Source organism: Bubalus bubalis, chromosome 23 (assembly GCF_019923935.1).
Source record: "Bubalus bubalis isolate 160015118507 breed Murrah chromosome 23, NDDB_SH_1, whole genome shotgun sequence".
NCBI classification, from domain to species: Eukaryota; Metazoa; Chordata; class Mammalia; order Artiodactyla; family Bovidae; genus Bubalus; species Bubalus bubalis.
Genome location: NC_059179.1, coordinates 9,536,667 through 9,562,037, shown reverse-complemented (window position 1 = coordinate 9,562,037; position 25,371 = coordinate 9,536,667). Strand labels below are relative to the sequence as shown.

General features: G+C 40.4%; 1 protein-coding gene, 1 long non-coding RNA gene and 1 pseudogene across 2 annotated transcripts in view; 2 read left to right on the top strand and 1 right to left on the bottom strand.

Annotated features, from left to right (window-relative positions):
* Nucleotides 1–25,371, top strand: part of LOC112581638 — a 39,569-nt gene that overhangs the window by 13,862 nt on the left and 336 nt on the right. The window contains exons 2-3 of the long non-coding RNA XR_006548095.2: nucleotides 19,937–20,069; nucleotides 24,687–24,881. This is a non-coding gene — a long non-coding RNA (uncharacterized LOC112581638). The remainder of the gene's footprint in view (nucleotides 1–19,936; nucleotides 20,070–24,686; nucleotides 24,882–25,371) is intronic.
* On the top strand, nucleotides 22,232–22,782 carry LOC102406768 (annotated as a pseudogene).
* MINPP1 (multiple inositol-polyphosphate phosphatase 1) overlaps nucleotides 24,679–25,371 on the bottom strand; it is a 52,948-nt gene continuing 52,255 nt past the window's right edge. The window contains exon 5 of the mRNA XM_044935384.2: nucleotides 24,679–25,043. Coding sequence (XP_044791319.1) covers nucleotides 24,965–25,043 — 79 coding nt within the window. The 3' untranslated portion in view covers nucleotides 24,679–24,964. The remainder of the gene's footprint in view (nucleotides 25,044–25,371) is intronic.

Below are 25,371 nucleotides of genomic sequence, written 5' to 3'. Positions count from 1 at the left end.
AACTTGTCTGGTTGACATTACTCCATGTACATTGTCACCCATCGATGCCAAGAGAGTAAAGTATCCTGGCTCCAAAGGAGAGGCCAATGGGTGCTCTGCACTGGGGACCCCTCAAACTCTGCCCATGGGTGCTCTGCACTGGGGACCCCTCAAACTCTGCCCAGTGTGTCTCTTTGACTGATTTTAATCTATATCCTTTACTTCTAATCAACCATAATCATAAGAACTTTCAGTGAGTTCTCTGGGCAAGGTATTAAAAGCTCTCATAGTTGCTACTTTTGAAAATATGAGAAAAGAATTTGCTAACCTACTTTTAAAATCTTCTAAACGAAGAGTTTTGTACATATGTGCTAAAAAGGGGGGAAATTCAGCTTGTACCTATTTGTTTGTAAGAACAACTCATAGACATCAGAAAGATGGAAATTCACGCTAGGTAGTCAGTTAAACATTTGGATATTTTTTAATTATATAATTAAAAAATTATGAGTAAAAGGAGCCAATGGTGCATTTCCCCCCCCCCCCAACTGATCTAAGAATCTTTGTGAGTTATTATTTCATCAGATATATACATGAAGAACCAGGTAGTGAGACACATAAACCAATGGAATAGAATTGAGAGTTAAAAAAAATACATTTACAGTCAGCTGATTTTTGACACGCTTACCACAACAATTCAGTGAAGGAAAGAACAGTGTTTTCAATAAAGTTACTGGGACAACTAGCTATCCACATTCAGAAGATAAAGTTGAACCCCTACCACACACCATCTATAAAAATGAACTCACTGGTTTGAAGACCTAGATGTAATGGCGAAAACTATAAAAGCTTAGAGAAAAACATAAGTATAAAGCTTTGGGTCCTTGGATGAAACACCGGCTTTTTAGATATGACACCAAAAGCACATGCAACCAAAGAAATATAAAAGGTAATTGACTTCATCAAAACAAAACCTTTTGTTCTTCAAAGGTCACTATTAAGAAACGAGAAAGGTAACCCATAAGCTTAAAAACAACTGTAAATCATATATTCAAGAAGGGTCTAGTGTCCAGGATATATAAAGAGCTTATTACTCAACAATAAAAAGATAAATAACTCGACTTAAAAATGAACAAAGAATTTGAACTGACATTTCTCCAAAGATAACTACCAATATGCACATGAAAAGATGCTTAGCATCATTAGTGATTAGGGAAATGTAAATCAAAGCCACTCACATTCATTAAGACAGCTATAACAAAAAGATGAACAATAACAAGTATTGGTGAAGGTATAGAGAAATTGGAACCCTCATTACATTGCTGGTGGGATTGTAAAATGGTGCATCCACTTTGGAAAACCACCTGGCATTTCCTCAAATGGTTAAACATTAAGTTAGTACATGACCCAGCAATTCTACACCTAAGTAAATATCCACACAAAAAAAATTTTTTTTGAAGTCCACACAGAAGTTTGTACATGAATGTTCATAGCAGCATTATTCATAATAGCCAGGAGTAGAAACAACACAAATGTGCATCAGCAAATAAAGATAATGTGGTTTATTTATACACTGCAATATTATATCCAGTCATCAAACAGAATGAAGTACTGATACATGCTACAACATGGATGAATCTTGAAAACACTGTGCTAAGTGAAAGAAACCAGACACTAGAAGCCACATATTGTAAGAATCCACGTATGAGAAATGTCCATAATAGCCAAATCCATGAAGACAGAGAATAGATTAGTGGTTGCCAGGGGTCAGGCCAGAAGGGAATGGGGTTTCTTTTTGAGTTGATGAAAATATTCTAAAATTAGATAGTGGTGATAATTCCATGACTTGCTGAGTGTGCTATAAATCACTGAATTGTATACATTAAAAGGGTGAATTTTATGATATGTGAATGATATCTCAATTTTTTTAAGATTTAAAAAATACAAATACTCTACTAATAATAAACTGGACTAATCCAAAACTCTGAACTGCAGTATCACAGAGTGACAAACTGCTTTTTTTTTTTTTTAAAGAAAGAAGTATATTTAATCATACTGCTTTCTAGCAAAAACAGTTTGGTTTTTTTGACCGTTACTAAGTTTTTAAAATTATTTATTTATTTTTATTTTGTTTTTTGACTGCACCAGGTCGTTGTTGCTTTGCAAGGGCTTTCTCTAGTTGTGGCGAGTGGGGTTTACTCTTCGGACAGTGCGTGGACTCCTCATTGCAGCGGCTTCTCTTGCTGTGGAGCACGGCTCTTGCCCATAGGCCTCAGCAGCTGCAGCATATGAGCTCAGTACTTGTGGTGCAGGGGCTGAGCTTCTCCATGGCACGTGGGATCTTTCCAGACCAGGTACTGAAACTGCGTTCCCTGCATTGGCAGGTGGATTCCTATCCACTGTACCACAAGGGAAGGCCTGTGCTAAGTAAAATGTAATTTAAAAATACCTTTAAAATAGTTTAATCTTTATCTTACCCTTTAAATTGTAATTCTGGCCTATTTCATAGAGTACATAAAATAGTAGTGCAGGAGTATAAAGATAAAATTTCTAAATTGTAAATATACACATATTGGACTTTTTTTATTGGAGTACCATTGCTTTATGATGTTGTATTCTTTTCTGCTGTACAACAAAGTGAATCAGCTATGTGTATACATATAACCCCCCGTCCCTCTTGAGCCCCCAATCCCACCCCTCTAGGTCACCAGAGAGCAGCAAGCTGAGCTCCCTGTGCTATAGAGCAGCTTCCCACTAGCTAGCTATTTCACACATGGTGGTGTCTGTATGCCAGTGCTACTCTCCCAATTCTATCCCACCCTCCCCTAATTCCCCCTCCCATATATTGGATATTAATGCACAAAGTTTTTATTGATGTGGGGCACAATCAACAAAATTATAGATCACTGCTTTGGCATCTTGTCAGATGACAGGAAAAAAAAAAAAACAAAAAACAGCCCCAGGGAAATGGATGTAAGAAAATCAGCAAGAGGTACTGACATATCAAATTTTAGTTTATATTCAGAATACCAAAGGAATTTTTATATATGATTAAAATAAAAACTAATCTGAAAGTCTCTATTGGAAAGTTCTCTGAAATTATCATTTCAAGTCATTTCAATTCTTCATCATATGGTGGTAATTTGGTATTAAGCAAATTTCCATTCTGTGTTGCTCCACGGAAGAGGGTCACACCTTATATACTGTGTACCAAAAATACATTCTTGGAGAATAATAACATTACAGTTCTCTCTTCACTCATGTCCCTGACTGCTAGCCAGGCATTGGCAAGCTTTACCAATTCAGTGGGTACCGCAGACGCTGTCTGGGCTAGCGTCAGACTTCTTTTCTCTGCTTGCCCTGGAAAAAGACAGTGGTGTGCCTGTAGTCTGTGATCTGTCTCTTCAAATGTTCGCCTGACCTCATTATCCAGAGCACTGTATAGAGGTAGTCTGCTACACAGCCCCGAGTCTGTGAAGGAGCAGAAAACTGCCTTGGAAGTGACAAAGCAAAATAGAATGCTCTGTCTAGCCAGGCTTGGAAATACAGTTGCCAGGTTGTTATTGGTCTAATGAAAACGCCTGAGCAATGTGCTGGCCACCACCGTCTGTTCCTGAAACACTGCTGTGAACACTTTTATAGAAGGACCAGAAACTGAGAGGAAAGTCTGCTCCTTTGCTAGCATTCCTGCCCACTAGCTGTTCTTCAGGAAGTGCTTTGTAGTTTATGAGTGATCACAAACCTCAGAGCATGGCTGCACCCATCTTCCCACGTTGCCAGCTAGTTGGCCTATAAAGCACGTGTCTTTCTTTCAGTAGGGCCACATTGTGGGAAGACTGCTCAGGTAACTTGTGTTTGAATTTCTAGTCTTCCACCTATTGACCTTGGAGAACCACTCGACTTCTCTGATCCTTGGTATTCTTATCTGTAAAATGGAGGTGAGGGCCACTACTGCGTATGGCTGTTGTGCAACTGAAATAAGATAATACACCCAAAAACAGCACCGTATCTGACACAGAGTAGGTACTCAACAAGTGTTAGATTTCTTTTGTGCAAGTCAGGGGGACAGGATCTGGCGGTTCCTCCTTATTATCCCACAAGCGCTATCGTGACTTTGTTAATGTTGCTTAACCAACAGACAGTCATGTACACTTCTTGACAGGAAACCATAATTTTTTTTTGAATGGTATTTGAGCTTGGATTCTCTTCAAGGCAGAGCCTGAGACAAGACTAGGATGCACGTTGCACATGTTTATTTGGAAGATGATTCCAGGGACTAGGAATGAGGGTCTGAGGAGAGTTGGGCAGAAAAGGAAGACAGGCCAATTGAAGAGTGTGTTATCAAGGTCACTGCTGTGGACAATGGAGGTGGATTCCACCTGGACCTTCCACAAAGCATGCAGAATGCCCCTGAAGGATGAGACGCACCATCACTTCTCTGTCGGTCCTGTGTTGCAGTGGTTAGGGTTTGTGTTAGTCCACCACCCTTCCAAGTTATCCATGTCTGCCAGCCTATTTTTTAAAAAATACTGATTTATCTATCATCTGCAGAGGGTCTTAGTTATAGCACAGGACATCTTCAATCTTTGTTGTGGCACACAGGATCTTTAGTTGAGACGTATGAACTTTTAGTTGCAGCATGTGGGGTCTACTTTCCTAACCAGGGATTCAATTCAGACCCCTGCATTGGGAGCTTGGAGTCTTAGCCACTGGACACCAGGGGAGTCCCTCCATCAGCCTATTGAGTACACCCATGGGTGCCTTCCTGGGTGTTCATTAGAAGGACTGATGTTGAAGCTGAAACTCCAATACTTTGGATACCTGATGCAAAGAGCTGACTCATTTGAAAATACCTTGACGCTGGGAAAGATTGAGGGCAGGAGGAGAAGGGGACGACAGAGGATGAGACGGTTGGATGGTATCACCGAATCAATGGACATGGGTTTAGGTGGACTCTGGGAGCTGGTGATGGACAGGGAGGCCTGGCGTGTTGCGGTTCATGGGGTCACAAAGAGTCGGACATGACTGAGCGACTGATTGAACTGAATGGGTGCCTTCCTGTACCAAGGATTATTGGGAAGAACTGAGTCAAGGCCTGTGTGGAACGCCCACCCCAGCCAGGACTGGCTAGATAATTTGTGGGATTCCAGGGAAAAATGAAAAGGCTGGCTTCTTTGTTTAAAAATTATTGAGAATTTCAAGACATCTACAGAAGAGCACTAAACCAAGCCCTTCTAAATGAGATGTCCTGTGCAACTACATAGGTCCCGTGCCCCATGAACCCAGCCCTGACCCCATTTGGGGGTGGAATTAGGGACAAAGCCAAGTAAATGTGAGTGGAGGCACCATTGATGCCAGAGGCAATGTGCCAAACTTGAGAGTTTGAACTAAAATTGGTCTAAGCCCATCATGGTGATCTCATTTCCCTTCTAGAGTGATTAGGTTAAGGATGGTCACGTCCTGGCCAATAAAATGTAAGAGCGTTAAAGGATAACACCAAAGGGTATTGGGTAAAGGGAAGTGAGCAAAGCAAAAGTGTTTCTTTTGCTCTTTCCTCTCTCCCTTCTACTAGAGATTCTATCCTGTGAGAATATAGTGCTGGGAGATGCAGCAGCCACCTTGTAGCTCTGAGGAGACATTGCAGCTACTCTGAGCACCGGGTCCTTGGAAGACTTTGTTGAGTTTCTGGACCCACTCTGGAACCACTACTTTAGGACTTACTGCTCAGTAACAATAAACATCCCATGAGTAAAGTCACAGTGGCCAGAAGCATTCCGAACTTCTATAACTCTGAAAAATGTATCTTTTCTTTTTGTCCACACATTTCCCACATTCTCTGAAGCAGAGTAAAGGCTTAATAATAATCTGTAGACTATGCTTTGATCAAGCCAGGGCAGATGAAGAATTAGAGAAGTAAGTTGAATGGGTAGAGGAAAGACAGCTCTAATTTACTTTCTCTATCTGGATAATCTGCGTCTTTTGCCTCTAGCTACTTTTAAATTTTACTTGCTGGGAAGAGTGATAAGAAAGGACACGACAGTTGACTTCTCCATGCCCTCACTGGTGGGAATTTAACCACTACTGGATCTTCTTTTCTAGGGTCAAGCTGTTTAAACTTTCTAGAGAACACTGCTGTGTCTGCCTGCCCTGAATTCCCTTCATCTGCTAGTGAATTCCGTGTTATCTTAGAGAACTGTCCAGACTCTTAGCCTGCATTCTTGCTACCACTTTAGAATCAAGGTACCTGACCCTCCTATGACCAAGGTCTGGGCAAATAACCCAGAGGCCAATTGGACTTTCTCTCCAGGAAAGCTGAATCCTAAGGCAGTGCCCTGAACAGATTAGTTCTTGCTGTCTAAATTTTGAGTGACCCAGGGTCCCTGTCCTTGCCGAAGCTTAAACTTAGAGTCTGTGAGCTACCCTATTTTTTTTTTCTCTCTTTACTTTCTTTTTTTTTGCCTGTTACCTGCAATTTCTACTGCACATCACCAAAGAATCAAAGAACCCAAACTTCAAACCCAGAATTTAAAGGAAATGGAAACCCTAAATGTAGATAACATTATCCAGCAGTGAAATATGTATAAGTGAAATCCCTTCCTTTTACATATTCTCTCACATTAACTGAAAATCTATTTAGCAGCCTAATTGCAAAACTGGCTTCAATTATCTATCTTTCCATGTATTCATGTAACTCTGCAATGTGACTTGGTCACTCCTCCCACTAAAAGATGGAGTCTGTTTCCCCATTATTGACTATGGAATGGATTGGCTTTGGGATTTGCTCTGGACAACAGAATGTGGTCAAAGCAGTGAAGCATCTGTTCAAAGGTTAGGCCTCGAAAGGCTGTGCTTGCTTCTGATTGACCTCCTGTGGCCCTGTGACTGCCACGTGAACAAGCCCAGGCTAACCTCCTGTAGGATGTGAGGCCCCATGGAGCAGAACTGATGGATTCCAGCCAGGCCCATCTTAGACCAGAACACCACTGACACTCAGCCTATGAATAAGCCAGTCCAAAAATCAGAAAAGCTGCCTACACGTCTACAAATGCATGCGTGAGTCCATCCACAACCGGAAGAACCATTCAGATGATTAACAACCCCCTGAGCAACAATAAATGGTCATTGTTTTAACCCACTGAGTTTTCAGCGAGTTTTTATACAGTAATAGCTAATTGATACTACCTATAAATAAAGCCTAAGGCACTGCACTGGTATTTAACCAATTATTATGTGCTTAATAAGTACCTAGCACTATGCTCATACATTAGTGCTTATTGAGATTCTCGTGGTAATCCCATCGGTTTATTTATTTATTTGTTTGCTCATTTGTTTAAAAAAAAAATGTGGCCCCTCTCTACCTGCACATTCTAGAGAGGCAAATATTTAGATAGTCATGAGGACTATACTATCAAATGTTAATTAGAAAATTTATCTGGTAACAGAATTTTTTTTTAAATCGGGCATTAGCACAGTCCATCACTTTGCCAAAATCAGGAGATTCTGTTTTAACAAGGTGTTGTGAGTGATAACTGTGGATCTTGGGCCGTGATTATTCCTACCATCGTTCTCCCTTCTTTATTTAGCACATGTCTGAAAAATTGAATGGAATATTTATCTGCCAAGGGCAAGACTTATGGTTCTAGTGAAGACTGGAGTAACTTCAGGTTTGTGAGCCAAACCACAGAACACCCTGAGCGGTACAGATTCAGAAAGCTTGAGTCAGCTCTGTGATCACTTTTGGAAAATTCTAAAACTGTCTATCCATGTAGAGCCAATGTTTAACAAAGGGATTTGGTAGAAACAACTAGGTTTCAATGAAGCAATTCATTTCATGGACTAGAAGGATAGATTTCAGTAATGGGTGTGTTTGATTTTCTCAGGCTTTGAAATAAATTTTTGAAAAGCTGTGTTTTAATCTGGTGCCTAAAGCCAGTAGTTGTAGAGGACAGCAGTTCATTTAAATAGATGAAAAGTAGAAATATATTTAACATAGGCCCATCATTTTTACTATACAAGGTATTTTCTAACAAAATGGAATTTTGAAATCACTGCTGCTTCTGCTGCTGCTAAGTCACTTCAGTCATGTCCGACTCTGTGCGACCCCATAGACAGCAGCCCACCAGGCTCCCCAGTCCCTGGGATTCTCCAAGCAAGAATACTGGAGTGGGTTGCCATTTCCTTCTCCAATGCATGAAAGTGAAAAGTGAAAGTGAGGTCACTCAGTCGTGTCCGACTCTGTGCGACACCATGGACTTCAGCCCACCAGCCTCCTCCATCCATGGGATTCTCCAGGCAAGAGTACTGGAGTGGGGTGCCATTGCCTTCTCCGGTTTCCAGGTTAGCAGGTCTAAATGTTCACTCCACCTAATCAAAACCAGTCTTTCCATGTTTTGTTTTCTTCCATATTTAGAAACAATTAAGCAAAACTCAAGGCTTCTCAGTGTAGCCTTAAGAAACTCAAATTACTTAGCCCTCCCAGCAAAGTTCAGGTTTCAAAATAGGATCATTAAGGGAGGAGAAGCTAAATCTCTTCCAAATCCAATTACAATTTTACCTGATTATTGATCTCAGATTCCAAATGTTAAAGACAGAGTTCACTCTCACTTCTTGCAACTGGTTTTGTGTCACCCTTTAAGCTTCAGAGCAAACATAAGGATGCCAAGAGTCCTGGACATTTTGATTCTCTGTGTTTGTTGTCTTAGACTGCCTTGCTATATTTCATTCGCAAGCTTTTGATGAAGCAAAGTTTTAATCTTGATTTATGTGTCCTTAGCACTTTTTATCAAGATTGGAAAGGGAAGAGAAAAAAAAATAACTTCCTAGTTTTTCTCTGGAGGAATATAATTTCTTACAAGTATTTCTAAATGGGTCAAATGCATTTTATGAATCCATTTCATTCCCAAATGCTATCTTTTGAGAAGATGTAAAATAGAAAGAGAGAAGAGAATATTCTTGGTTCTCCATCCCTTAGAAGCTTCTAGTTCTTAAGACATTTATTTCAATGTAATCTATTCATAAATGTACTTTTATTGTTTAGTATCAATGAATACTGGAAGGAGGAACTCCCCAGTGAGGATATCCTCAAAATCCTCAAGGAAACAAATTTAGATGGGAATAAAATCCACGAAACAATAGAAAGTTTGAAACTAGGACATGCTAGAACTAGGATCAACTAGGAATGTTAAAATGAAAATATAGTGTTGAAATAAAAATTGAATAGATGAGCTTCATATCAGCTTCCTTACTGCTGAAGAATGAATGGGTAAACTGGAAGGTCAAACAAAGTTTATCTCCCAGAATGAAGTTCAAAAAGGTAAAGAGAATGCAAAGTTGAAGAAAAGTTCAGAGAGAACACATCTATATATTTAGTACAGTGTCAGAAGCAGAGAATAGAAGAAATAGTGAAAAGATAATATTGAAGAGATACTAGGAAGAACAACCCAAAGCTAAAGGGGAAGAAATGAACTCTCAAATAGAAAATTCCTATCAAGTGTATGCTACTGCTAAGTCACTTCAGTCGTGTCTGACTCTGTGCGATCCCATAGATGGCAGCCCACCAGGCTCCCCCGTCCCTGGGATTCTCCAGGCAAGAACACTGGAGTGGGTTGCCATTTCCTTCTCCAATGCAGGAAGAGGGAAAAGTGAAAGTGAAGTCGCTCAGTCGTGTCCGACTCTTAGCGACCCCATGGACTACAGCCTACCAGGCTCCTCCATCCATGGGGTTTTCCAGGCAAGAGTACTGGAGTGGGGTGCCATAGCAGAATAATAATAACACACCTGTAGGCATATCATGTAGAATTCCAGAGCATCAGAGATAAAGTGAACATTCTAAAAGCTATCCGAGCGAAAAGACATAATAATACAAGAAAGGAATGACAATGAAATTATCAACAACACTGGAGACCTTCAGTCAATATGCTAAAGGAAAATAATTTTGGACTCAGAATTCTATATCTAGCCAAGTGGAAAGACAAAATAGATATTTTAATACATACAAATATTTGAAAAATTTACTATCCAAAGACTCTCACTGAAAAAACTACACTAGGGTGTACTCTTGCAAGAAAAAAAAAAAGTGAATCTAAAGGAAGGGTGCAAAAAGTCACAGTGAGCAAATAAATCAACAAAAATATAGTAGTAAATCAAAATGAATAATGTTTGAAAAATTATGTGTTTAAAAACAAGCTGGGACCAAAATTTCAGAGAGTAGTAACATGGAAGTTGGGAAGAATAGTGTTCAGTTCGGTTCAGTCGCTCAGTCGTGTCTGACTCTTTGCAGCCCCATGAATCACAGCACGCCAGGCCTCCCTGTCCATCACCAACTCCCAGAGTTCACCCAAACTCACATCCATCGAGTCAGTGATGCCATCCAGCCATCTCATCCTCTGTCGTCCCTTTCTCCTCCTGCCCCCAATCCCTCCCAGCATCAGAGTCTTTTCCAATGAGTCAACTCTCCGCATGAAGTGGCCAAAGTATTGGAGTTTCAGCTTTAGCATCAATCCTTCCAAGGAACACCCAAAGAATAGTGTAGAGAGAAATAAAAGTAAGTCAAGTGTCTTTTTTTGTTTGGAGAATAGAGATTTTGATTAAATTATGTGTTTAAATAAAGCAACCACTTACATGCACACATGCATACACATATATAAAACAGTAGAAGTGGGAAATGTGGAAAAAAGCAAATGCAGTCAACACAATAAAAGATAGGACTAGAGAAGAAGAAATGGAAAAAAAAAAAAAGGGAGAGTCAAGAGAAAAAGACTTTGCCTTAGTGACATTGTCTGAACTCCTGGAATAAACCTTGCCTGACTCTATATGCACTCCTGGACTTCTTACTTACTTGAGTCGTTCAGTCACCCTTTTGGCTAAAATTAGATTAGATGTGTTTTTACCACATGAATTCATCCCAAAGCATCTTAATTAATTCAGTCTTCATATTCATCACCCGTATTTTTGCTTCACTTGCCTTCTTTTTCATGCTGAATTAAACACTCACACTTTACCACAGTGTGTTAAAATTTATTTCTGAAAACTTACAGGATATAAATAATGAAAAAAAAAATCACCCATTGCTAGGTTCCTCATTTCTCTGGCTTTTCAATATTTCAACTTTGCCATTCCCTAGCCCTGCAGAGAGATGCCATCTATTTTTCCATCTCAGAGTCTGGGACACACGATCTTCTGTTGGAAAAGGATTTTTAAGAAAAAAATCAACTTCTTCCACCAAAATTAAGCAAAAATGAAACACAAGTTATGCCATTTATACAGTATTTTCATACTCAGTTTGACCTGAGATGATAACTTGGGGACAATTAAATAGCCATAAAATAAATCAACCTCAGAGAGCCGATTTCACAGGTCTAACATTCCTCAGAGTTCCAAGTAGAGTTTCTAATCAGTTTTATTCACATAGGAAAGTACTTCCAGTCATACTTTTCTTCCTGCTGCACTCACAGGCCAGGATTTTCTCCTGACTGTGTGCAAAATAAAAAATACCCCTTACTGGATCACTCTTTCTCTGTTTATAGAGAACCTGAAAGGGAAAGTGTTAGTTGCTCAGAGGTGTCCGACTCTTTACGACCCCATGGACAGTAGCCCACCAGGCTCCTCTGTCCATGGAATTCTCCAGGCAAGATACTGGAGTGGGTAGCCATTCCCATCTCTAGGGGATCTTCCTGACCCAGGGATTGAACCCAGGTCTCCTGCACTGCAGGCAGATTCTTTACTGTTTGAGCTACCAGGGAAGCCCCTTGTGTATGAATTTCTCACACTTTGTCTGTTCATCAGCTGTTAGATAGTTAGATTGTTTCCACTTTGGGGCTATCATGAATAATGCTTCTATGAACATTCACGTATAAGTTTTGTGCAGACATACCATTCCAATTTTCAAGATGCTTTTTGAGAAACTTCCAAACTGTTCTCCAAAATTACCGTACCGTCTTAAAATCCTACCATAATGTGAGTTTCAATTTCTGCACATCCTCACCTATACTTGCTATTGTCTTTTTTATTATAGCCACTTAGTGTTTAAGAGGTATTTCATTGTGGTTTTGATTTATACTACCTAATGACATGTACTGTTGAGCATGTTTCTGTGAACAATCAGACTGAAAGTAGTGTAGAGATACAGCCAGGTCTCAGAAACAACTGGAGCCAGGGTCACAAATGCAGCCAAGACCCCCCTCTCTCTTTCCTTATCACCTGCTCTGCTTTTCCTGGCAGGTGAGCTGAGTGTTCGTCTCTTTCATCAGAGACAAACTTCTTCCACGTGGCTCCTGTAAGTTCCTACCATCAGACAGGGTCTGATTCCTTTTCTCAGGAAGCTCTGATTCATCTGCCTTGGGTCAGACACTCAGGACTAGATCAGTTAATAGTGAACAGGAAATCAACACAAGACAAAAACATGGCAGCTCCCAAAGGAATCACACGACTGAAAAAGGATGCGTGGTTCTCAAGAATGCCTGTACCGTGCTCAGTTGCTTCAGTCCTGTCCAACTCTTTGAAACCCCATGGACTGTAGCCCACCAGGCTCCTCTGTCCATGGGATTTCCCAAGCAAGAATACTGGAGTGGGTTGCGTTTTCCTTTTCCAGAGTGTCTTCTTGACCTATGGATCAAACCCATGTCTCCTGCATTGGCAGGTAGATTCTTTACCACTGAGACACAAATAGGGAAATGTTATTTCCAATAGAAAGAGGAGAAACTGATAATACGAAATACTATGTGTCCGTGTCACTACTGACTTTGAAGAGCAAAAGGTACTAGATTTTTAGTCTCTCAAAGTTTTATAATGGCCTTTGGTCAAAAGCCTTAAATTTTTTACTCACCTGAACTATTGCCAAATATAAAGGAATGTATAGTTATACTCTTACTGTATATTAGTGATATTCTTGATGTTGGTTGTCTACTTAAACAGCAATATTCCGGGGCCAATGTAACGTTATAACAAAGTTTTTGAAGGAAATGCTACTGCGATAAATGACAGCAGTGTTCTGTGTGTATCGCAACTTCCACTGACTTCACCAAAAAGGCTTCTGATGAAACGAACTCACAGGTTACAGTCAGGCAGCCCGCAGGCCTGACTTCACTTTATAACATTTATTGTTTGACTCACACGATAATTTTTTTTAAGGTGAGTTAGTCTCCTACACTAAAAAATCTGGAAACTTCACACAGAAATCTGAATTTTTAGCTTCTCTTGGAAAATGAAAGGCCCTTCCCTTCCACTCCCATTCCTCTGCACGCATGTGGTTTGTAACCACTGATTCAATTTTTTTTCCCATCTCTAGTCATCAATTGTCTCTGAGGAAGCATATATCAAGTTTCTAAGTCATAGTTACTCATGGCCTTGCTGACCTATAAGGTGATAGGACATAAATGAGGGTTTTGCTTCACAGCTGAATGAGACAAAAATCTCTTCCATAGGTATTTAAAGCTTGTGATCATTTTAGTTTCAGGCTCTTGTATTATAGGAAGGAAAATTATAGAGACAACATAAAATCTCTTCACAAAACCGGGAGTCTGTGTTCATTTTTGGTCTTCTCTCAAAACGGACAACTCCTAGTTTTAATTGCTTACTACTACTCCAGTGTTCTTGCCTGGAGAATCCCAGGGACGGGGAGCCTGGTGGGTTGCCGTCTATGGGGTCGCACAGAGTCGGACACGACTGAAGCGACTTAGCAGCAGCAGCAGCAGCGGCAGAGGATTATATTTATCTAATACTATTCTGTAGTTTCATTATCAATTGTCATAAACCATCTTTAGTAAATAAAATATAGTTATAATAATATAAATATAGTTAACAATACTGTATTTCATATTTGAATGTTGCTATGAAGGTATATCTTTAAAGTTCTCATCAAAAGAAAAAAAGGTTTTGTAACTATGCAAGGTGATGGATGTTAAACTGAACTGTGGTGATCATTTTGCAATATATACAAATGTGGGATCATATGTTGTACGACTGAAATCAATATAATGTTATATGTCAATTATATCTCATAAATTAAAAAAAAAATCTTTTTAGCTTGAAGTACTCTAAACAATTCTGGTTCTAATCTAAGGCCATCTGGTTGTCATCTTACTCTAATTGATGGCAGGAAGTTTATAATCTTGCCCTTTACCTTAATCAACCCAATGAAAGATGGCACTCTGCCGGGGTCCAGCCCCGGCTGATCCAGGGTATTCAAAGGAGAGATGGAGTAGGCGACCTACCTATTTAAATATTTATCAAAGATATAAAGAGTAATAGAATGAGGATAGCTCAGTAGGAAAATTCAGTAGAGAAAAGAGGCTGAGTAGCTTGGTTTACGCGGGAGACCAATAAAACTTCAAGACAAGAAGTTTGCACCACTTATGTAGGCTGCAGGCATCCTTCCATTCTCCTGAAGGAGAGGAGACACTGAGGCCTCCCCAGTAGGATCTTAGAAGCCCAGGCATAATTAGTAAGCATGGCGGGTTCCGCGCTCCAGATGGAGACTCAGCCAGAATTTGAGAGAGAGAGCAACATGGGGAGACCAAGTTTCGGTGAACAAGGCCCACACTTTATTTTCCAAAGTAGTTTTTATACATTAAGTTATGCATAGAGGATAATGGGGGAAGGGGTAGAGTCATGCAGTAAGCCAGGCTTTCTTCCTGCAAACTTATCATATGCAAAAGTTTAGGTGATTCGCATCATCTTCTGGCCCGGAGGCCTGTTAACATTTTAAGAAACTTATTTTTCTCTAAAGGTGATTATTCCAAAGTCAGGCACCAGCCTCCAAAAAAGCATTGGACAAAGCTGCATTCCTATAGGGCAAAGGTGAGGTGGGCTCAGTCAAGAAAAGAATTAACTCAAGGGTCCCAAGGTTACAAACATTGAGGCTACTACTTACATTTCTATACACCCATTATATCAATCAATACACTGCCAAGGACACAGTAGGTAAGGGGTATGGAGACTTAGCAGCAAACATTGGCCCAATAAGTGAAAAACCCTTCACCAATACAATTTATAATCAATCTTTTAACTACTCAAAGGAATCTGTGTTTAGACAGTTTAGAACATCTCCTGCCTCTCACAGTTGGGAGGCTCTGAACAATCACATGTGGCCAGAAAAACCTATTCAGGCAGGCTAGAGGATTTCCAAAGGAGTTTGTAGGTTGAAACACTGTCACACCCAGGAATTATTAACTGGAGCTGTAAGCTAACTCTTTTTTCAGAGAGAGGTAGTGGGGGACAGCCCCCCGTAAAGTCAGAGGTGTAGGTGAAGGCACAAAGCAGAAAGTAGGCAGGCTCTGGTTTTGGGGGTAGATGCTCAAGAATTTCCAGGGGGACTCCTGAGGCTTGATCCCGCCTTTGCGTATGCTGAGCCTCCTTCCTCATGACCTTTGCCATGGGTGGAGTTCCTCACGCTGGCTCCCAGCAGTGATAGAATTCCAGTTGAGCTATTCCAGATCCTGAAAGATGATGCTGTGGAAAGTGCTGCACTCAATATGCAATATGCAATATGCACTCAATATGCAACATGCCAGCTCCCAGCAGCACTCTGTGTTATTAGTATTTCAATTCAGTTTCTTAAGACTCAAGAGGCTAAGGTATTGGGCCGTCTTATCCACTGACTGCCTGAGGTAGACCATGGGCCATGCTACCCAGATCCCTCTGAGGAACGAGTAGTTTATTCCCTCAGATGTTGGGTGTGCTGCTGGAAGATGTGTTCAGCTGTCAATCCTATTGAAACTGACTTCCTCACAGTCATGTCTTCTCCGAGGGCAGTCCACATCTGAAGAATTCTTGCTTGAGATATAAAATCCTGCCCCTCTTTTCCCAGTGTGGGATATCTAAAGGACCATTCCAGCCCCAAGGCTCCCAAGGCCTTCAATGGGAGTTCAGCTTCTGTTTAATCTTGCTTCCCTGCGTCTTTCCACAGGCGTTGACCTCAAGCTCCCTCTAGGAACCTTTGCACCCTAATCTCCAGCGTGGAGCTGGCTTTGCGGAGGCCATCTTGTGAAACTGTTAGGAAGAGGCTGGCTATGAATGAGGGTAGTGCTTCAGAGAGGAAGCGAAGAAATTAGGAAGGCTGAAGCACAGGATTCCTATATGGGAGACGAGGCAAAATAGCAAGTGGGGCAAGTGTCTGAAAGCCCAGCAGGAAAGACTCCATTGATTCTCAACCAGAGCTCCCAGAGAGCAGAAACCAAGCAGTCCTGGTTATCCTTCTCCTGTTTCCTATTAAAGTACTCATGAGCACAAAGAAGATGAAAGTCACACTGGCGTTACCAACTAGGAATGCTCCCCAGCTATCTGCCAGATATCAGGAAGGATGTTTTCGTAGCAAAGCCTAGAATGAGAAGCTAGGGGGATGCACCTTAGAGGAGTTCTAAGTAAGGAAAAGTGAGAAGGTGAATACGGGCAGAACTACTGACTGCTAGAGATGACTGGCCCCATGAGGGCAGAGGAATCAATCCTGAAGGTCAGAAGTCCTCTCTTGTAAGGACCAGGGGATCTGTCCTTTAGAGTGAATGGATTCAGAATAAAAAGAAATCCGCAGGCTAACAAAGACGGGCTAGGTGGCTTGCCCATCCAGTCCTCCAATCTGAGATGCAAACAGAGGATTCTAACACTCACCGTTGCCCCATGATTACAGGCATTCACCAGAGCTGAATATAGTTCTCCCTTTTCAAGGATAATCAATATTTAAAACGTGGTAGGGGAAGCCTATGAAACATTATATAACATAAATGATAGAGAATTTGGCCCTTGAGGTTTTCAGAATAACATGTGTTTGGAAAATATTTCTACAGGAGACCTAATTGATTTTAAAAACCATCAGCTTTGCATTCTGAATAAGATTAAGGAAAACATGGATGTTTGAAATAAAAGATGAACTATGAAATAGATATAACAAACTTACTTTTTTAAAAGGAGCTAATTGAAATGGAATCAGAAATCAAAAACTGTATCAGATGGGACTATTGTTAAAAAAAAAAAGTTAGAATATAATCACATAATTAGTCACACTCCAACAGAGAAGAAAACTGAAGCAGTGATTTGGAGAATTAGCTTGAGAAGAAGGAAGCCATAGAAAAAATACAAGGAAGTAACCTATTTTTTTTCTGAGTAGTCTGATTTTCATCTGTTTATTTGTTCATTGTTTTCATCTGCTTTCTACCTAAAAGATCCACTGACTGGAAATTCAGAATTTATTCTCACTGTGCTCTCACCCCCTTGATTTTATAACTATCCATCAAACGTCACTTTGTGGCATCTGTTTTCCTCACCATGCACAGAAGAGAATGTTGAACGGTTATCTTCAGAATGGCCAATCAGCAGTGCCACCCCCCTGGATATCTATTATCTTAACTCTGTGGTTCTCAGAACACTGGGAGGGAGTGTTCTCAAGGTTACTCAAGATTAAAAAAAAAGGAAAATGGAAATGCTGAGAGTGAAAATGTGATAAATAGGTAGGGCAGAGACTAGATAATAATTCCAGATAAAAATTATTCCTTTTGCTTATGGCAGAAAAAACCATAAGCAATAAATTAACAGAAACAGATTATTAAAAATTAATTAATTAATAGAAAACTTTGCTGATACGAAGATGTGTCACAGTGCATGGAATTCAAGAGCCCATCATATACCCAAACATGAAAGGCAAGAAAAAAGTGAGCACCTAGACATGTCCTATTAAAATTTTTAGTTTCAAAAAATTTTGAAGTGTGCTACATATAGGAGAAAGACATGATGTACAAGAAAAACTGTAAGCATAAAATGAGATGTATTCTTTACCTCTCATGTAGAGATGAAATCATAGACAGGAAGGAGGGCTGTAGAAAGAACAAGGGAGTCAAAGTTTGAACTATTACAGTAATTGCTTGTCACAGCAAGTCCTGGATCCAGGACTGGAGTTACACTTGCTATCTCTGGTCATTTCTCAGGCTCCTTTGAGCTGCTCATCCTTCCCCTCTGCTCTGCCAAGAATGAATGACCTTTCACCAATGCTGTGGTCAGCTAGTACACATTGTATCTTCACAATCAGGTTCAGTAAGGACCAGGCCACATCAGGTTGACCATCCTGAACTCATCCGTCATCACCCCTTTGAGGCACCTGATCTGTTGGATCATCTGTAGTGAGTTTTGTTTTCAGTCTGTGGCCGTAAACAAGCACACTAGTTTGCTATTGCTGCTATAACAAATTAGTACACACTTAAAATTAGTGGCTTAAAACAACTCAACTTTATTATTTTACAGTTTTGTGGATGCTGGAAGTCTGAGATGGGTTTCACTGGGATAAATCAAGGTGTCAGGAGGGCTGCGGTCTCTTTCGAGGGCTCTATAGGAGAATCTGTTTCCCTGTTCTTTCCAGCTTTTCAAGGCTGCCCGCATCCCTTGGAACATGGCCCCCTTTCGTCTTCAAAACTAACTAACAGCAGTTGGCTGAGTTCTCATCACATTGCATCGCTCTGACCTTCCCTTCTGCCTTCTTCTTCTACATTTAAGAACTCTTGTGATTATATTGGGCCCACCTGAATAATCCAGGGTATACTCTTTCTTAAGGTCAATTTGTTAATAACCTCAGCTCTATCTGCTACCTTAATTCCCCTTTGCCATATGACCTAATGGGTTTTAGGAATTAGAACATAGCCATCTTTGGAGTTCCACTATTCTTTCTACTACAACAGGCTTCTCTGGTTTTGCTTCTGGCTACCTTAACTATGTGGCTTCCCAGATGGCTCAGTGGTAAAGAAACTGCCTGCCAATGCAGGAGATGTGGGAGACTTGGGTTTGATCCCTGGGTCAGGAAGATCCCCTGGAAGAGGAAATGGCAACCCATTCCAGTATTCTTGCCTGAAAAATCCCATTGACAGAGGACAGGCCACAGCCCATGGGGTGGCAAAGAGTTGGACACGACTCAGTGACTGAGCACACACACCTTAACTATGCATCAGCACTTCCAGAGAAGATTGGTGATATAAAAAAGGTAAATGTTAACACTCATTTATAAGAGTTTGATGAAGGAGGGGGCAACACATGGCTAAAATATAGAACTAAGATTAAATCAGATAAAACATGTGAAATCCTCTACCCCAGACTTGACCCAGAACCTGTTGATTAAGTGGAATCTGAAGTTGATACCCCAGTTCCTTTCAAAGCATGGCTCCTAGAGTTTGGTTCTTCATCCACTTTTACACAGGAGTCACTATTTCACAAAATTCTCGCTACCATCTTTCTCTTCTCCTCCCCATCATCCCAAAAATATTTTTTTACTTCTCCTTTGAATACATTCAGCATGGAAAGGCTGCCATGGACATTGTGTTTGCTTTATTGCTGTGGAACAAGAGTCTATAATCTTGATCATCACTTTTCTGGATTTTCTTTTGTACTTCTCTGGTGGCTCATATGGTAAAGAATCTGTCTGCAATACGGGAGCCCCAGGTTCAATCCTTGGGTTGGGAAGATCCCCTGGAGAAGGGAATGGCAATCCACTCCAGTATGCTTGCCTGGAAAGTTACACGGACAAAGGAGCCTGGTGGGCTACAGTCCATTGGGTTTCACAGTCAGACACGACTGAGCGACTAACATACACAGCAATGTATCAAAGTGGTTGTTTCTCTGTGGTCCTGCCAATAAAATGTTGTCAAACTTTTGCACGTTTGTCATCTGATAGATGAGAAGTGATACCAACATAGTTATAGTTTTCACATCTCTTATTTTGAATAAGCTTGACCATCTTATCATATTTAAGGGTCATGGAAAATACATTTTAATTTCAATGTATTTGTTGCTTGTAGCATTTTCTCACTTTTTAAAGTTGGAGAGAACAGGATGGGTATGATTAGGTATGAAACCAGTTTATATTGAGCCAAAGGTAATGGCCAATATGTTTCTTAGGGAAAGATCTATGAAGCTTTACTTGAAATATTGCATGGAGGAAACTGTATCCATCAGATTTTAACATGAATTCATATAGTGAATTTCCTTACAGTATCCTGCCCTCACCAGAGTGCTCTTCTTTAGCTATGTATCAGATGCACAAACAGAATTTTTTTTGAAAAAGAAAAGAAATAGATGCTTTGACCCACTAATGGACATTTGGACCCGGAGACTCTGGAGTCCTGGTAGGTTATGTTTTTTTTTGTTTTTAGTTTTCTGGAGGTCTTTTTTGTTTGTTTGTTTCTTTGAACTGAGAAGATGATTCTGTGCAGAAGAATGTACTTGTTCAATAATTATTTTTTGGGTGTCTTCCAACTGCCAGGGAATGAACTGGCTGGCAGATACAAGGAACACAACTGTGATAAAATCAGACACAGCCTCTGTCCTCAGAGACTGGAAAAATATAAACCAAAGATATTGAACAGATTCACATGAAGTGTCACCAGTGCTCTGAAAGGACAGGGGGTTGAGACAGAGTAACCGGAAGGAATGCTTCTGGACAGTATGGTCAGGGATGATCTACCTGACGAGGGAACACTCAAGCTGATATGCAGAAGCAAAATGGGCTTTGGGGCCGTGTACCTAAACTTTTAAGGGCTACCGGAAACATCTGAACAGAATTCACATAAAGTCCTTTGCTCAGTGCCTGGTTCATAGTAAATGCCAGCTGCTATGATGATGATGCAAATGATTTTCTGCTCAGCCAGATCTTCTTCCTCTAAGGTCCATTCCTGACTTAGTTGCTCAGTTGTGTCCAACTCTTTACGATCCCATGGCCTGTAGGCTGCCAGGCTCATCTGTCCTTTATGCCAATAACTTATTGAGTTACAGTTCATTTATTATGAGTTTGTTGTTACTACTGTTGAACACTAAGTCATGTCCGACTCTTCGCCATCCCACAGACTGCAGCACACCAGGCTCCTCTGTCCTTCACTGTCTTCCACAGTTTGCTCAAATTCATGTCCATTGAGTTGGTAATGCTATCTAACCATCCTATCCTCTATCACCCTCTTCTCCTCCTGCCTTCAATCTTTCCCAGCATCAGGGCTCTTCACATCAGGTGGCCAAAGTATTGGAGCTTCAGCCTCAGCAACAGTCCTTCAGATGAATATTCAGGGTTGATTTCCTTTAGGATTGCCTGGTTTGATCTTGTAGTCCAAGGAATTCTCAAGAGTCTTCTTCAGCACCACAATTCAAAAGTATCTATTCTTCAATTATGAGTTTAATATTAAATAATACAGGATGCCCCTTTGGGTGTGAATTTCAAATAAACCACATATAATTATTTAGTAAGTGTATCCATGCAGTATTTGGAATATGTGTATTAATCACGCTTAGTTGTGTCTGATTCTTTGTAACCCCATGGACTGTAGCCTGCCAGGCTCCTCTGTCCATGGAATTCTCCAGGCAAGAAAACTGGAATGGCTTGCCATTTCCTTCTCCAGGGAAATCTTCCTGACCCAGGGATCAAACCCTGGTTTCCCGCATTCCAGGCAGATTCTTTATCAACTGAGCCACCAGGGAAGCCCATTTGGAACATAGTTATATTTAAAAAATTATCTGTTTTTGTATGAAATTCTAATTTAATTTGGTGCCCTGTATTTTTATTCACCAGATCAGGCAATCCTACTTGTTATAGGTCTTTACCTATGCTGTTTCTCATAACCCCTTAAAAAATTATGCAAAGTAAGAATGCTAATTTTATAAATAAGGTACCTGATATTTAGAGAGAGACAGTAATATTAACACCCTGAAGATCATACTGGCATGTGGTAGAATCAGGATGTGAAGCTAAGTGTGTTCAAACATGAAGGCCCTGTTTTCATACTTCTCAAGAAAATCAGTAATTGTCACAACCGTTTTGTCCAGGGCTGAATCAAACTCGAGTTTTATAATGTGAGGTTAAGGGGCATGCTTTTGCAATTCCCAAAACACAGCTCTTCACTGTGCTGAGACTTGGCACCATCGGCCCCTTCTCACCATGTGAGTGCTACTCATGCTTCATGACTCAGCTCAGAGGTTGCCTCACTGAGGAAGCTTCTTGGGTCATCAGAGCTGATCATTCTATGGATCTTCTCGGCACTTGTGCAGTACACTGCAATGATCTTCTTAAGGCTCTGTCTCCCTCAGAAGGCCATGAGTTTCCTGAGGTGGGCACCATGTCGTTTTTCCAGTGCCCAGCATGGAAGCAGAGCTTCAGTAAATGCCCAAAGGCTGAAGCCCAAATCCTGGGCATCCAATTTATATAAATTCTGCCTAAAACACATATGAGATTACTGACTTGTTAGACAATGGATCTCCTGACTGTTTTTGAAAAATGACATCAGAAAATGGAGATTAGAAACTAACTTAAGGTGCGAACATGGCGCTGCGCGCGGTGCAGAGCGTGCGGGCCGCGGTGGGCACCCAGCGCGCCCTGCTCGCCGCGGCCCTGGGGACTGCGAGTGGATGCCGTCCGGGAGCTGCGCACCGGCCCTGATCTGCTGTCGGTGCGGAAATTCACAGAAAAACACGAATGGGTAACAACAGAAAATGGTGTCGGAACAGTGGGAATCAGCAATTTTGCACAGGAAGCTTTGGGAGATGTTGTTTACTGTAGTCTGCCTGAAGTTGGGACAAAGTTGAACAAACAAGAGGAGTTTGGTGCTTTGGAAAGTGTGAAAGCTGCTAGTGAACTCTATTCTCCTCTATCAGGAGAAGTAACTGAAATTAATAAAGCTCTAGCAGAAAATCCAGGACTTGTCAACAAGTCTTGTTACGAAGATGGTTGGCTGATCAAGATGACATTCAGTAACCCTTCAGAACTAGATGAACTAATGAGTGAAGAAGCATATGAGAAATACATAAAATCTATTGAGGAGTGAAACTGGAACCCCTAAATAAACTACTTTGAAACAACTTAATCTAGCATAGTTGTCTTAAATTAGTGGTGGACAGATATTTAGAAAGCAACTTTTAGCAAAAGAAACCACTTGTAACAATGTTTCCTGAAGAAAATACCCCTTAACTTTCTAATGACTTCAGATAAACACTGCATCTTGTTCCACAGCATCCTGTGATTTTTAGGCTAGGCTCCAGTTATAATATTCAGAATTCCTGAAATTATCTCTGGTAAAACTAATTACAAAAATTATGTAATTCAAGGATAACATGGTTATCTTAAACCTTATATGACTTGTAACTTGCTTACAGCTATCCTTGGATTTGGGTCAAAATTATCTTTCCACTAGAAATAACTGCCAGTGGAGAAAAGTTTGTTAGTTGTATAGTGTCCAGTGAAGAATATTACTATCGTAATTTTGCAATACACTGTGTTTGCTGGTGCTATTTTTATACAGTGAAGCAACAGCCTTGCAGGAGAATAAACAATTTAATAATTAAAAAAAAAAAGTAATTTAACTGAATAATGTGAATCTTTATAGAGGCACATTTATTCACTCCATAAGTTGTAAATGATTCTATTTGAATTGTTATAGTCCAACAGCTAAATATATGTTCATAATACAGTCTACTAAATTTCTACATTTTAAATATCTTATGAAATATATTGATAGTAATTAGACATGTCCATAGACCATTTTTCAAGACTTTAATATCTTAGTTTTCTAAGGGTATTTTTTTCAACAACAAAAATAAATATAGCATTAGTATAGTAATAATAATTATAAAAGAAACTAACCTATCTGCTGCTGCTGCTGCTACTAAGTCACTTCAGTCTTGTCCGACTCTGTGTGACCCCATAGACAGCAGCCCACCAGGCTCCTCTGTCCCTGGGATTCTCCAGACAAGAATACTGGAGTGGGTTGCCATTTTCTCCAATGCATGCATGCATGGTAAGTTGCTTCAGTCGTGTCCAACTCTGTGTGACCCCAAGGACAGCAGCCCACCAGGCTCCCCTGTTGATAGGATTCCCAGGCAAGAATACTGGAGTGGGTTGCCATTTCCTTCTCCAACCTATCTAGATATAGACAAGAAAACCGTATCTGTTACTTTACTATTTAACTCGAGAAGAACCTTATCAATTACGCTTTTTTTTAATGATCCTATTTTGCTGTCACCTTTGACATAGTTTTAAGCTGTTTTGTTGCACAGTTATCTTGAATGGAACATCTAAGAATGAATCAGCTTTAGTTAACATTCATAAATATCTGAAAAAGCAGGAGGGAGGAGTAAAGCAAAGATTAGTCTCATTCCTAGCTTGACAAGGTTCAAATTCGTCATTTAAAAAAGCCAATTTTATGTGAAAAATGAAGTCATTTTACATGCTAAAGATACATGTGCTTGGCATATAAGGATGTTATTTCTTAATATATTCCCTTGAATATATTCCAGATACTTTTTAAAAAGGTCTTTTAAAAATGAATTATAATTGTGGTGAATATGGGGCTTCTTGATGTCATTCCTCCTTTGTGGACAGACTCAGTGATCTCCAAAGGCTCCCAATTACATTATTGAAAAGAAATACAGTACTCTTGTCCCTTGGCTGACCTGCTCATCATCTCAAACTGAAACACATATTTAGTGCCAACAAAGAGCTACTTCATTGAGAACAGAAATACATCCATTCCCTCTGGCTTTGAGTTGGCCTAATATGTCCAGGTTCTGTAGCTTTTTTTCTGAAATATTCCAGACAAGAATAATGATGGGTTGATGCCCTTTCCAAAATGATATGTAAATACTATAAAAGGCATCTACTTATACTAGTCAATAAGTGTTTTAGGAATGATAGACAAATTCAAATTTAGATAATTTCTGTTAAGACAAATAATGACCAGATCCAAATGACAACTCTTCTTTGGCAGAAGCCCATTGGGAAAACCTTGAATTTATTCTTTTATGCTGAGGAAGTGACTGATGCAACCTAGGGTGTGACTTCATGTACTGGACACAGCTTTATGTCACAAGGAATTCTGTCTAATGGTGGAATCCCAAACATCAACCACGCAGTCTAAGCAGCATCTTGGGAGCCGAAGCGAACTCCTCCTAGGTCGACGGAGGTAAGCACACTGCTGGCTCTTCCTCCGTACACGTGGGGGAAGGAGAGAGATGCAGGTAACAGGTAAGAACACTGACTGCGGAGTCAGACTGCTGGAATTTGTCTCCCAGATCTAAGGCTTCCTGACCTTGGACAAGTTTGCTCTGAGCCTCGTTTCTTCCAACTATAAAAGAGAAAATGATAACAGTTATCTACCTCATAGATTACTGTGAGGATCAGTGAGACAGGTGGATGATTCAGCTCAAGGCCCAGCAAGGTAAGCACACAATCCGTTCGTGCTTTCCTGCCTGTCAGAATGATGGAAATCAGTGGAACAGTCCACTGGCACGCAGGTAGACAACGTTTCAGCTTCTGACCACAACTTCCTCTGGATTGATTTCCATGAATAATGTAAATCATATTTGAAAGGAGCAGAGATTACAAAAAGGAAGAGATGGCAGGGACTCAGGATTTTAAATGCCTCTATTCTTTCTGTTCTTTCCCCTTGGCCT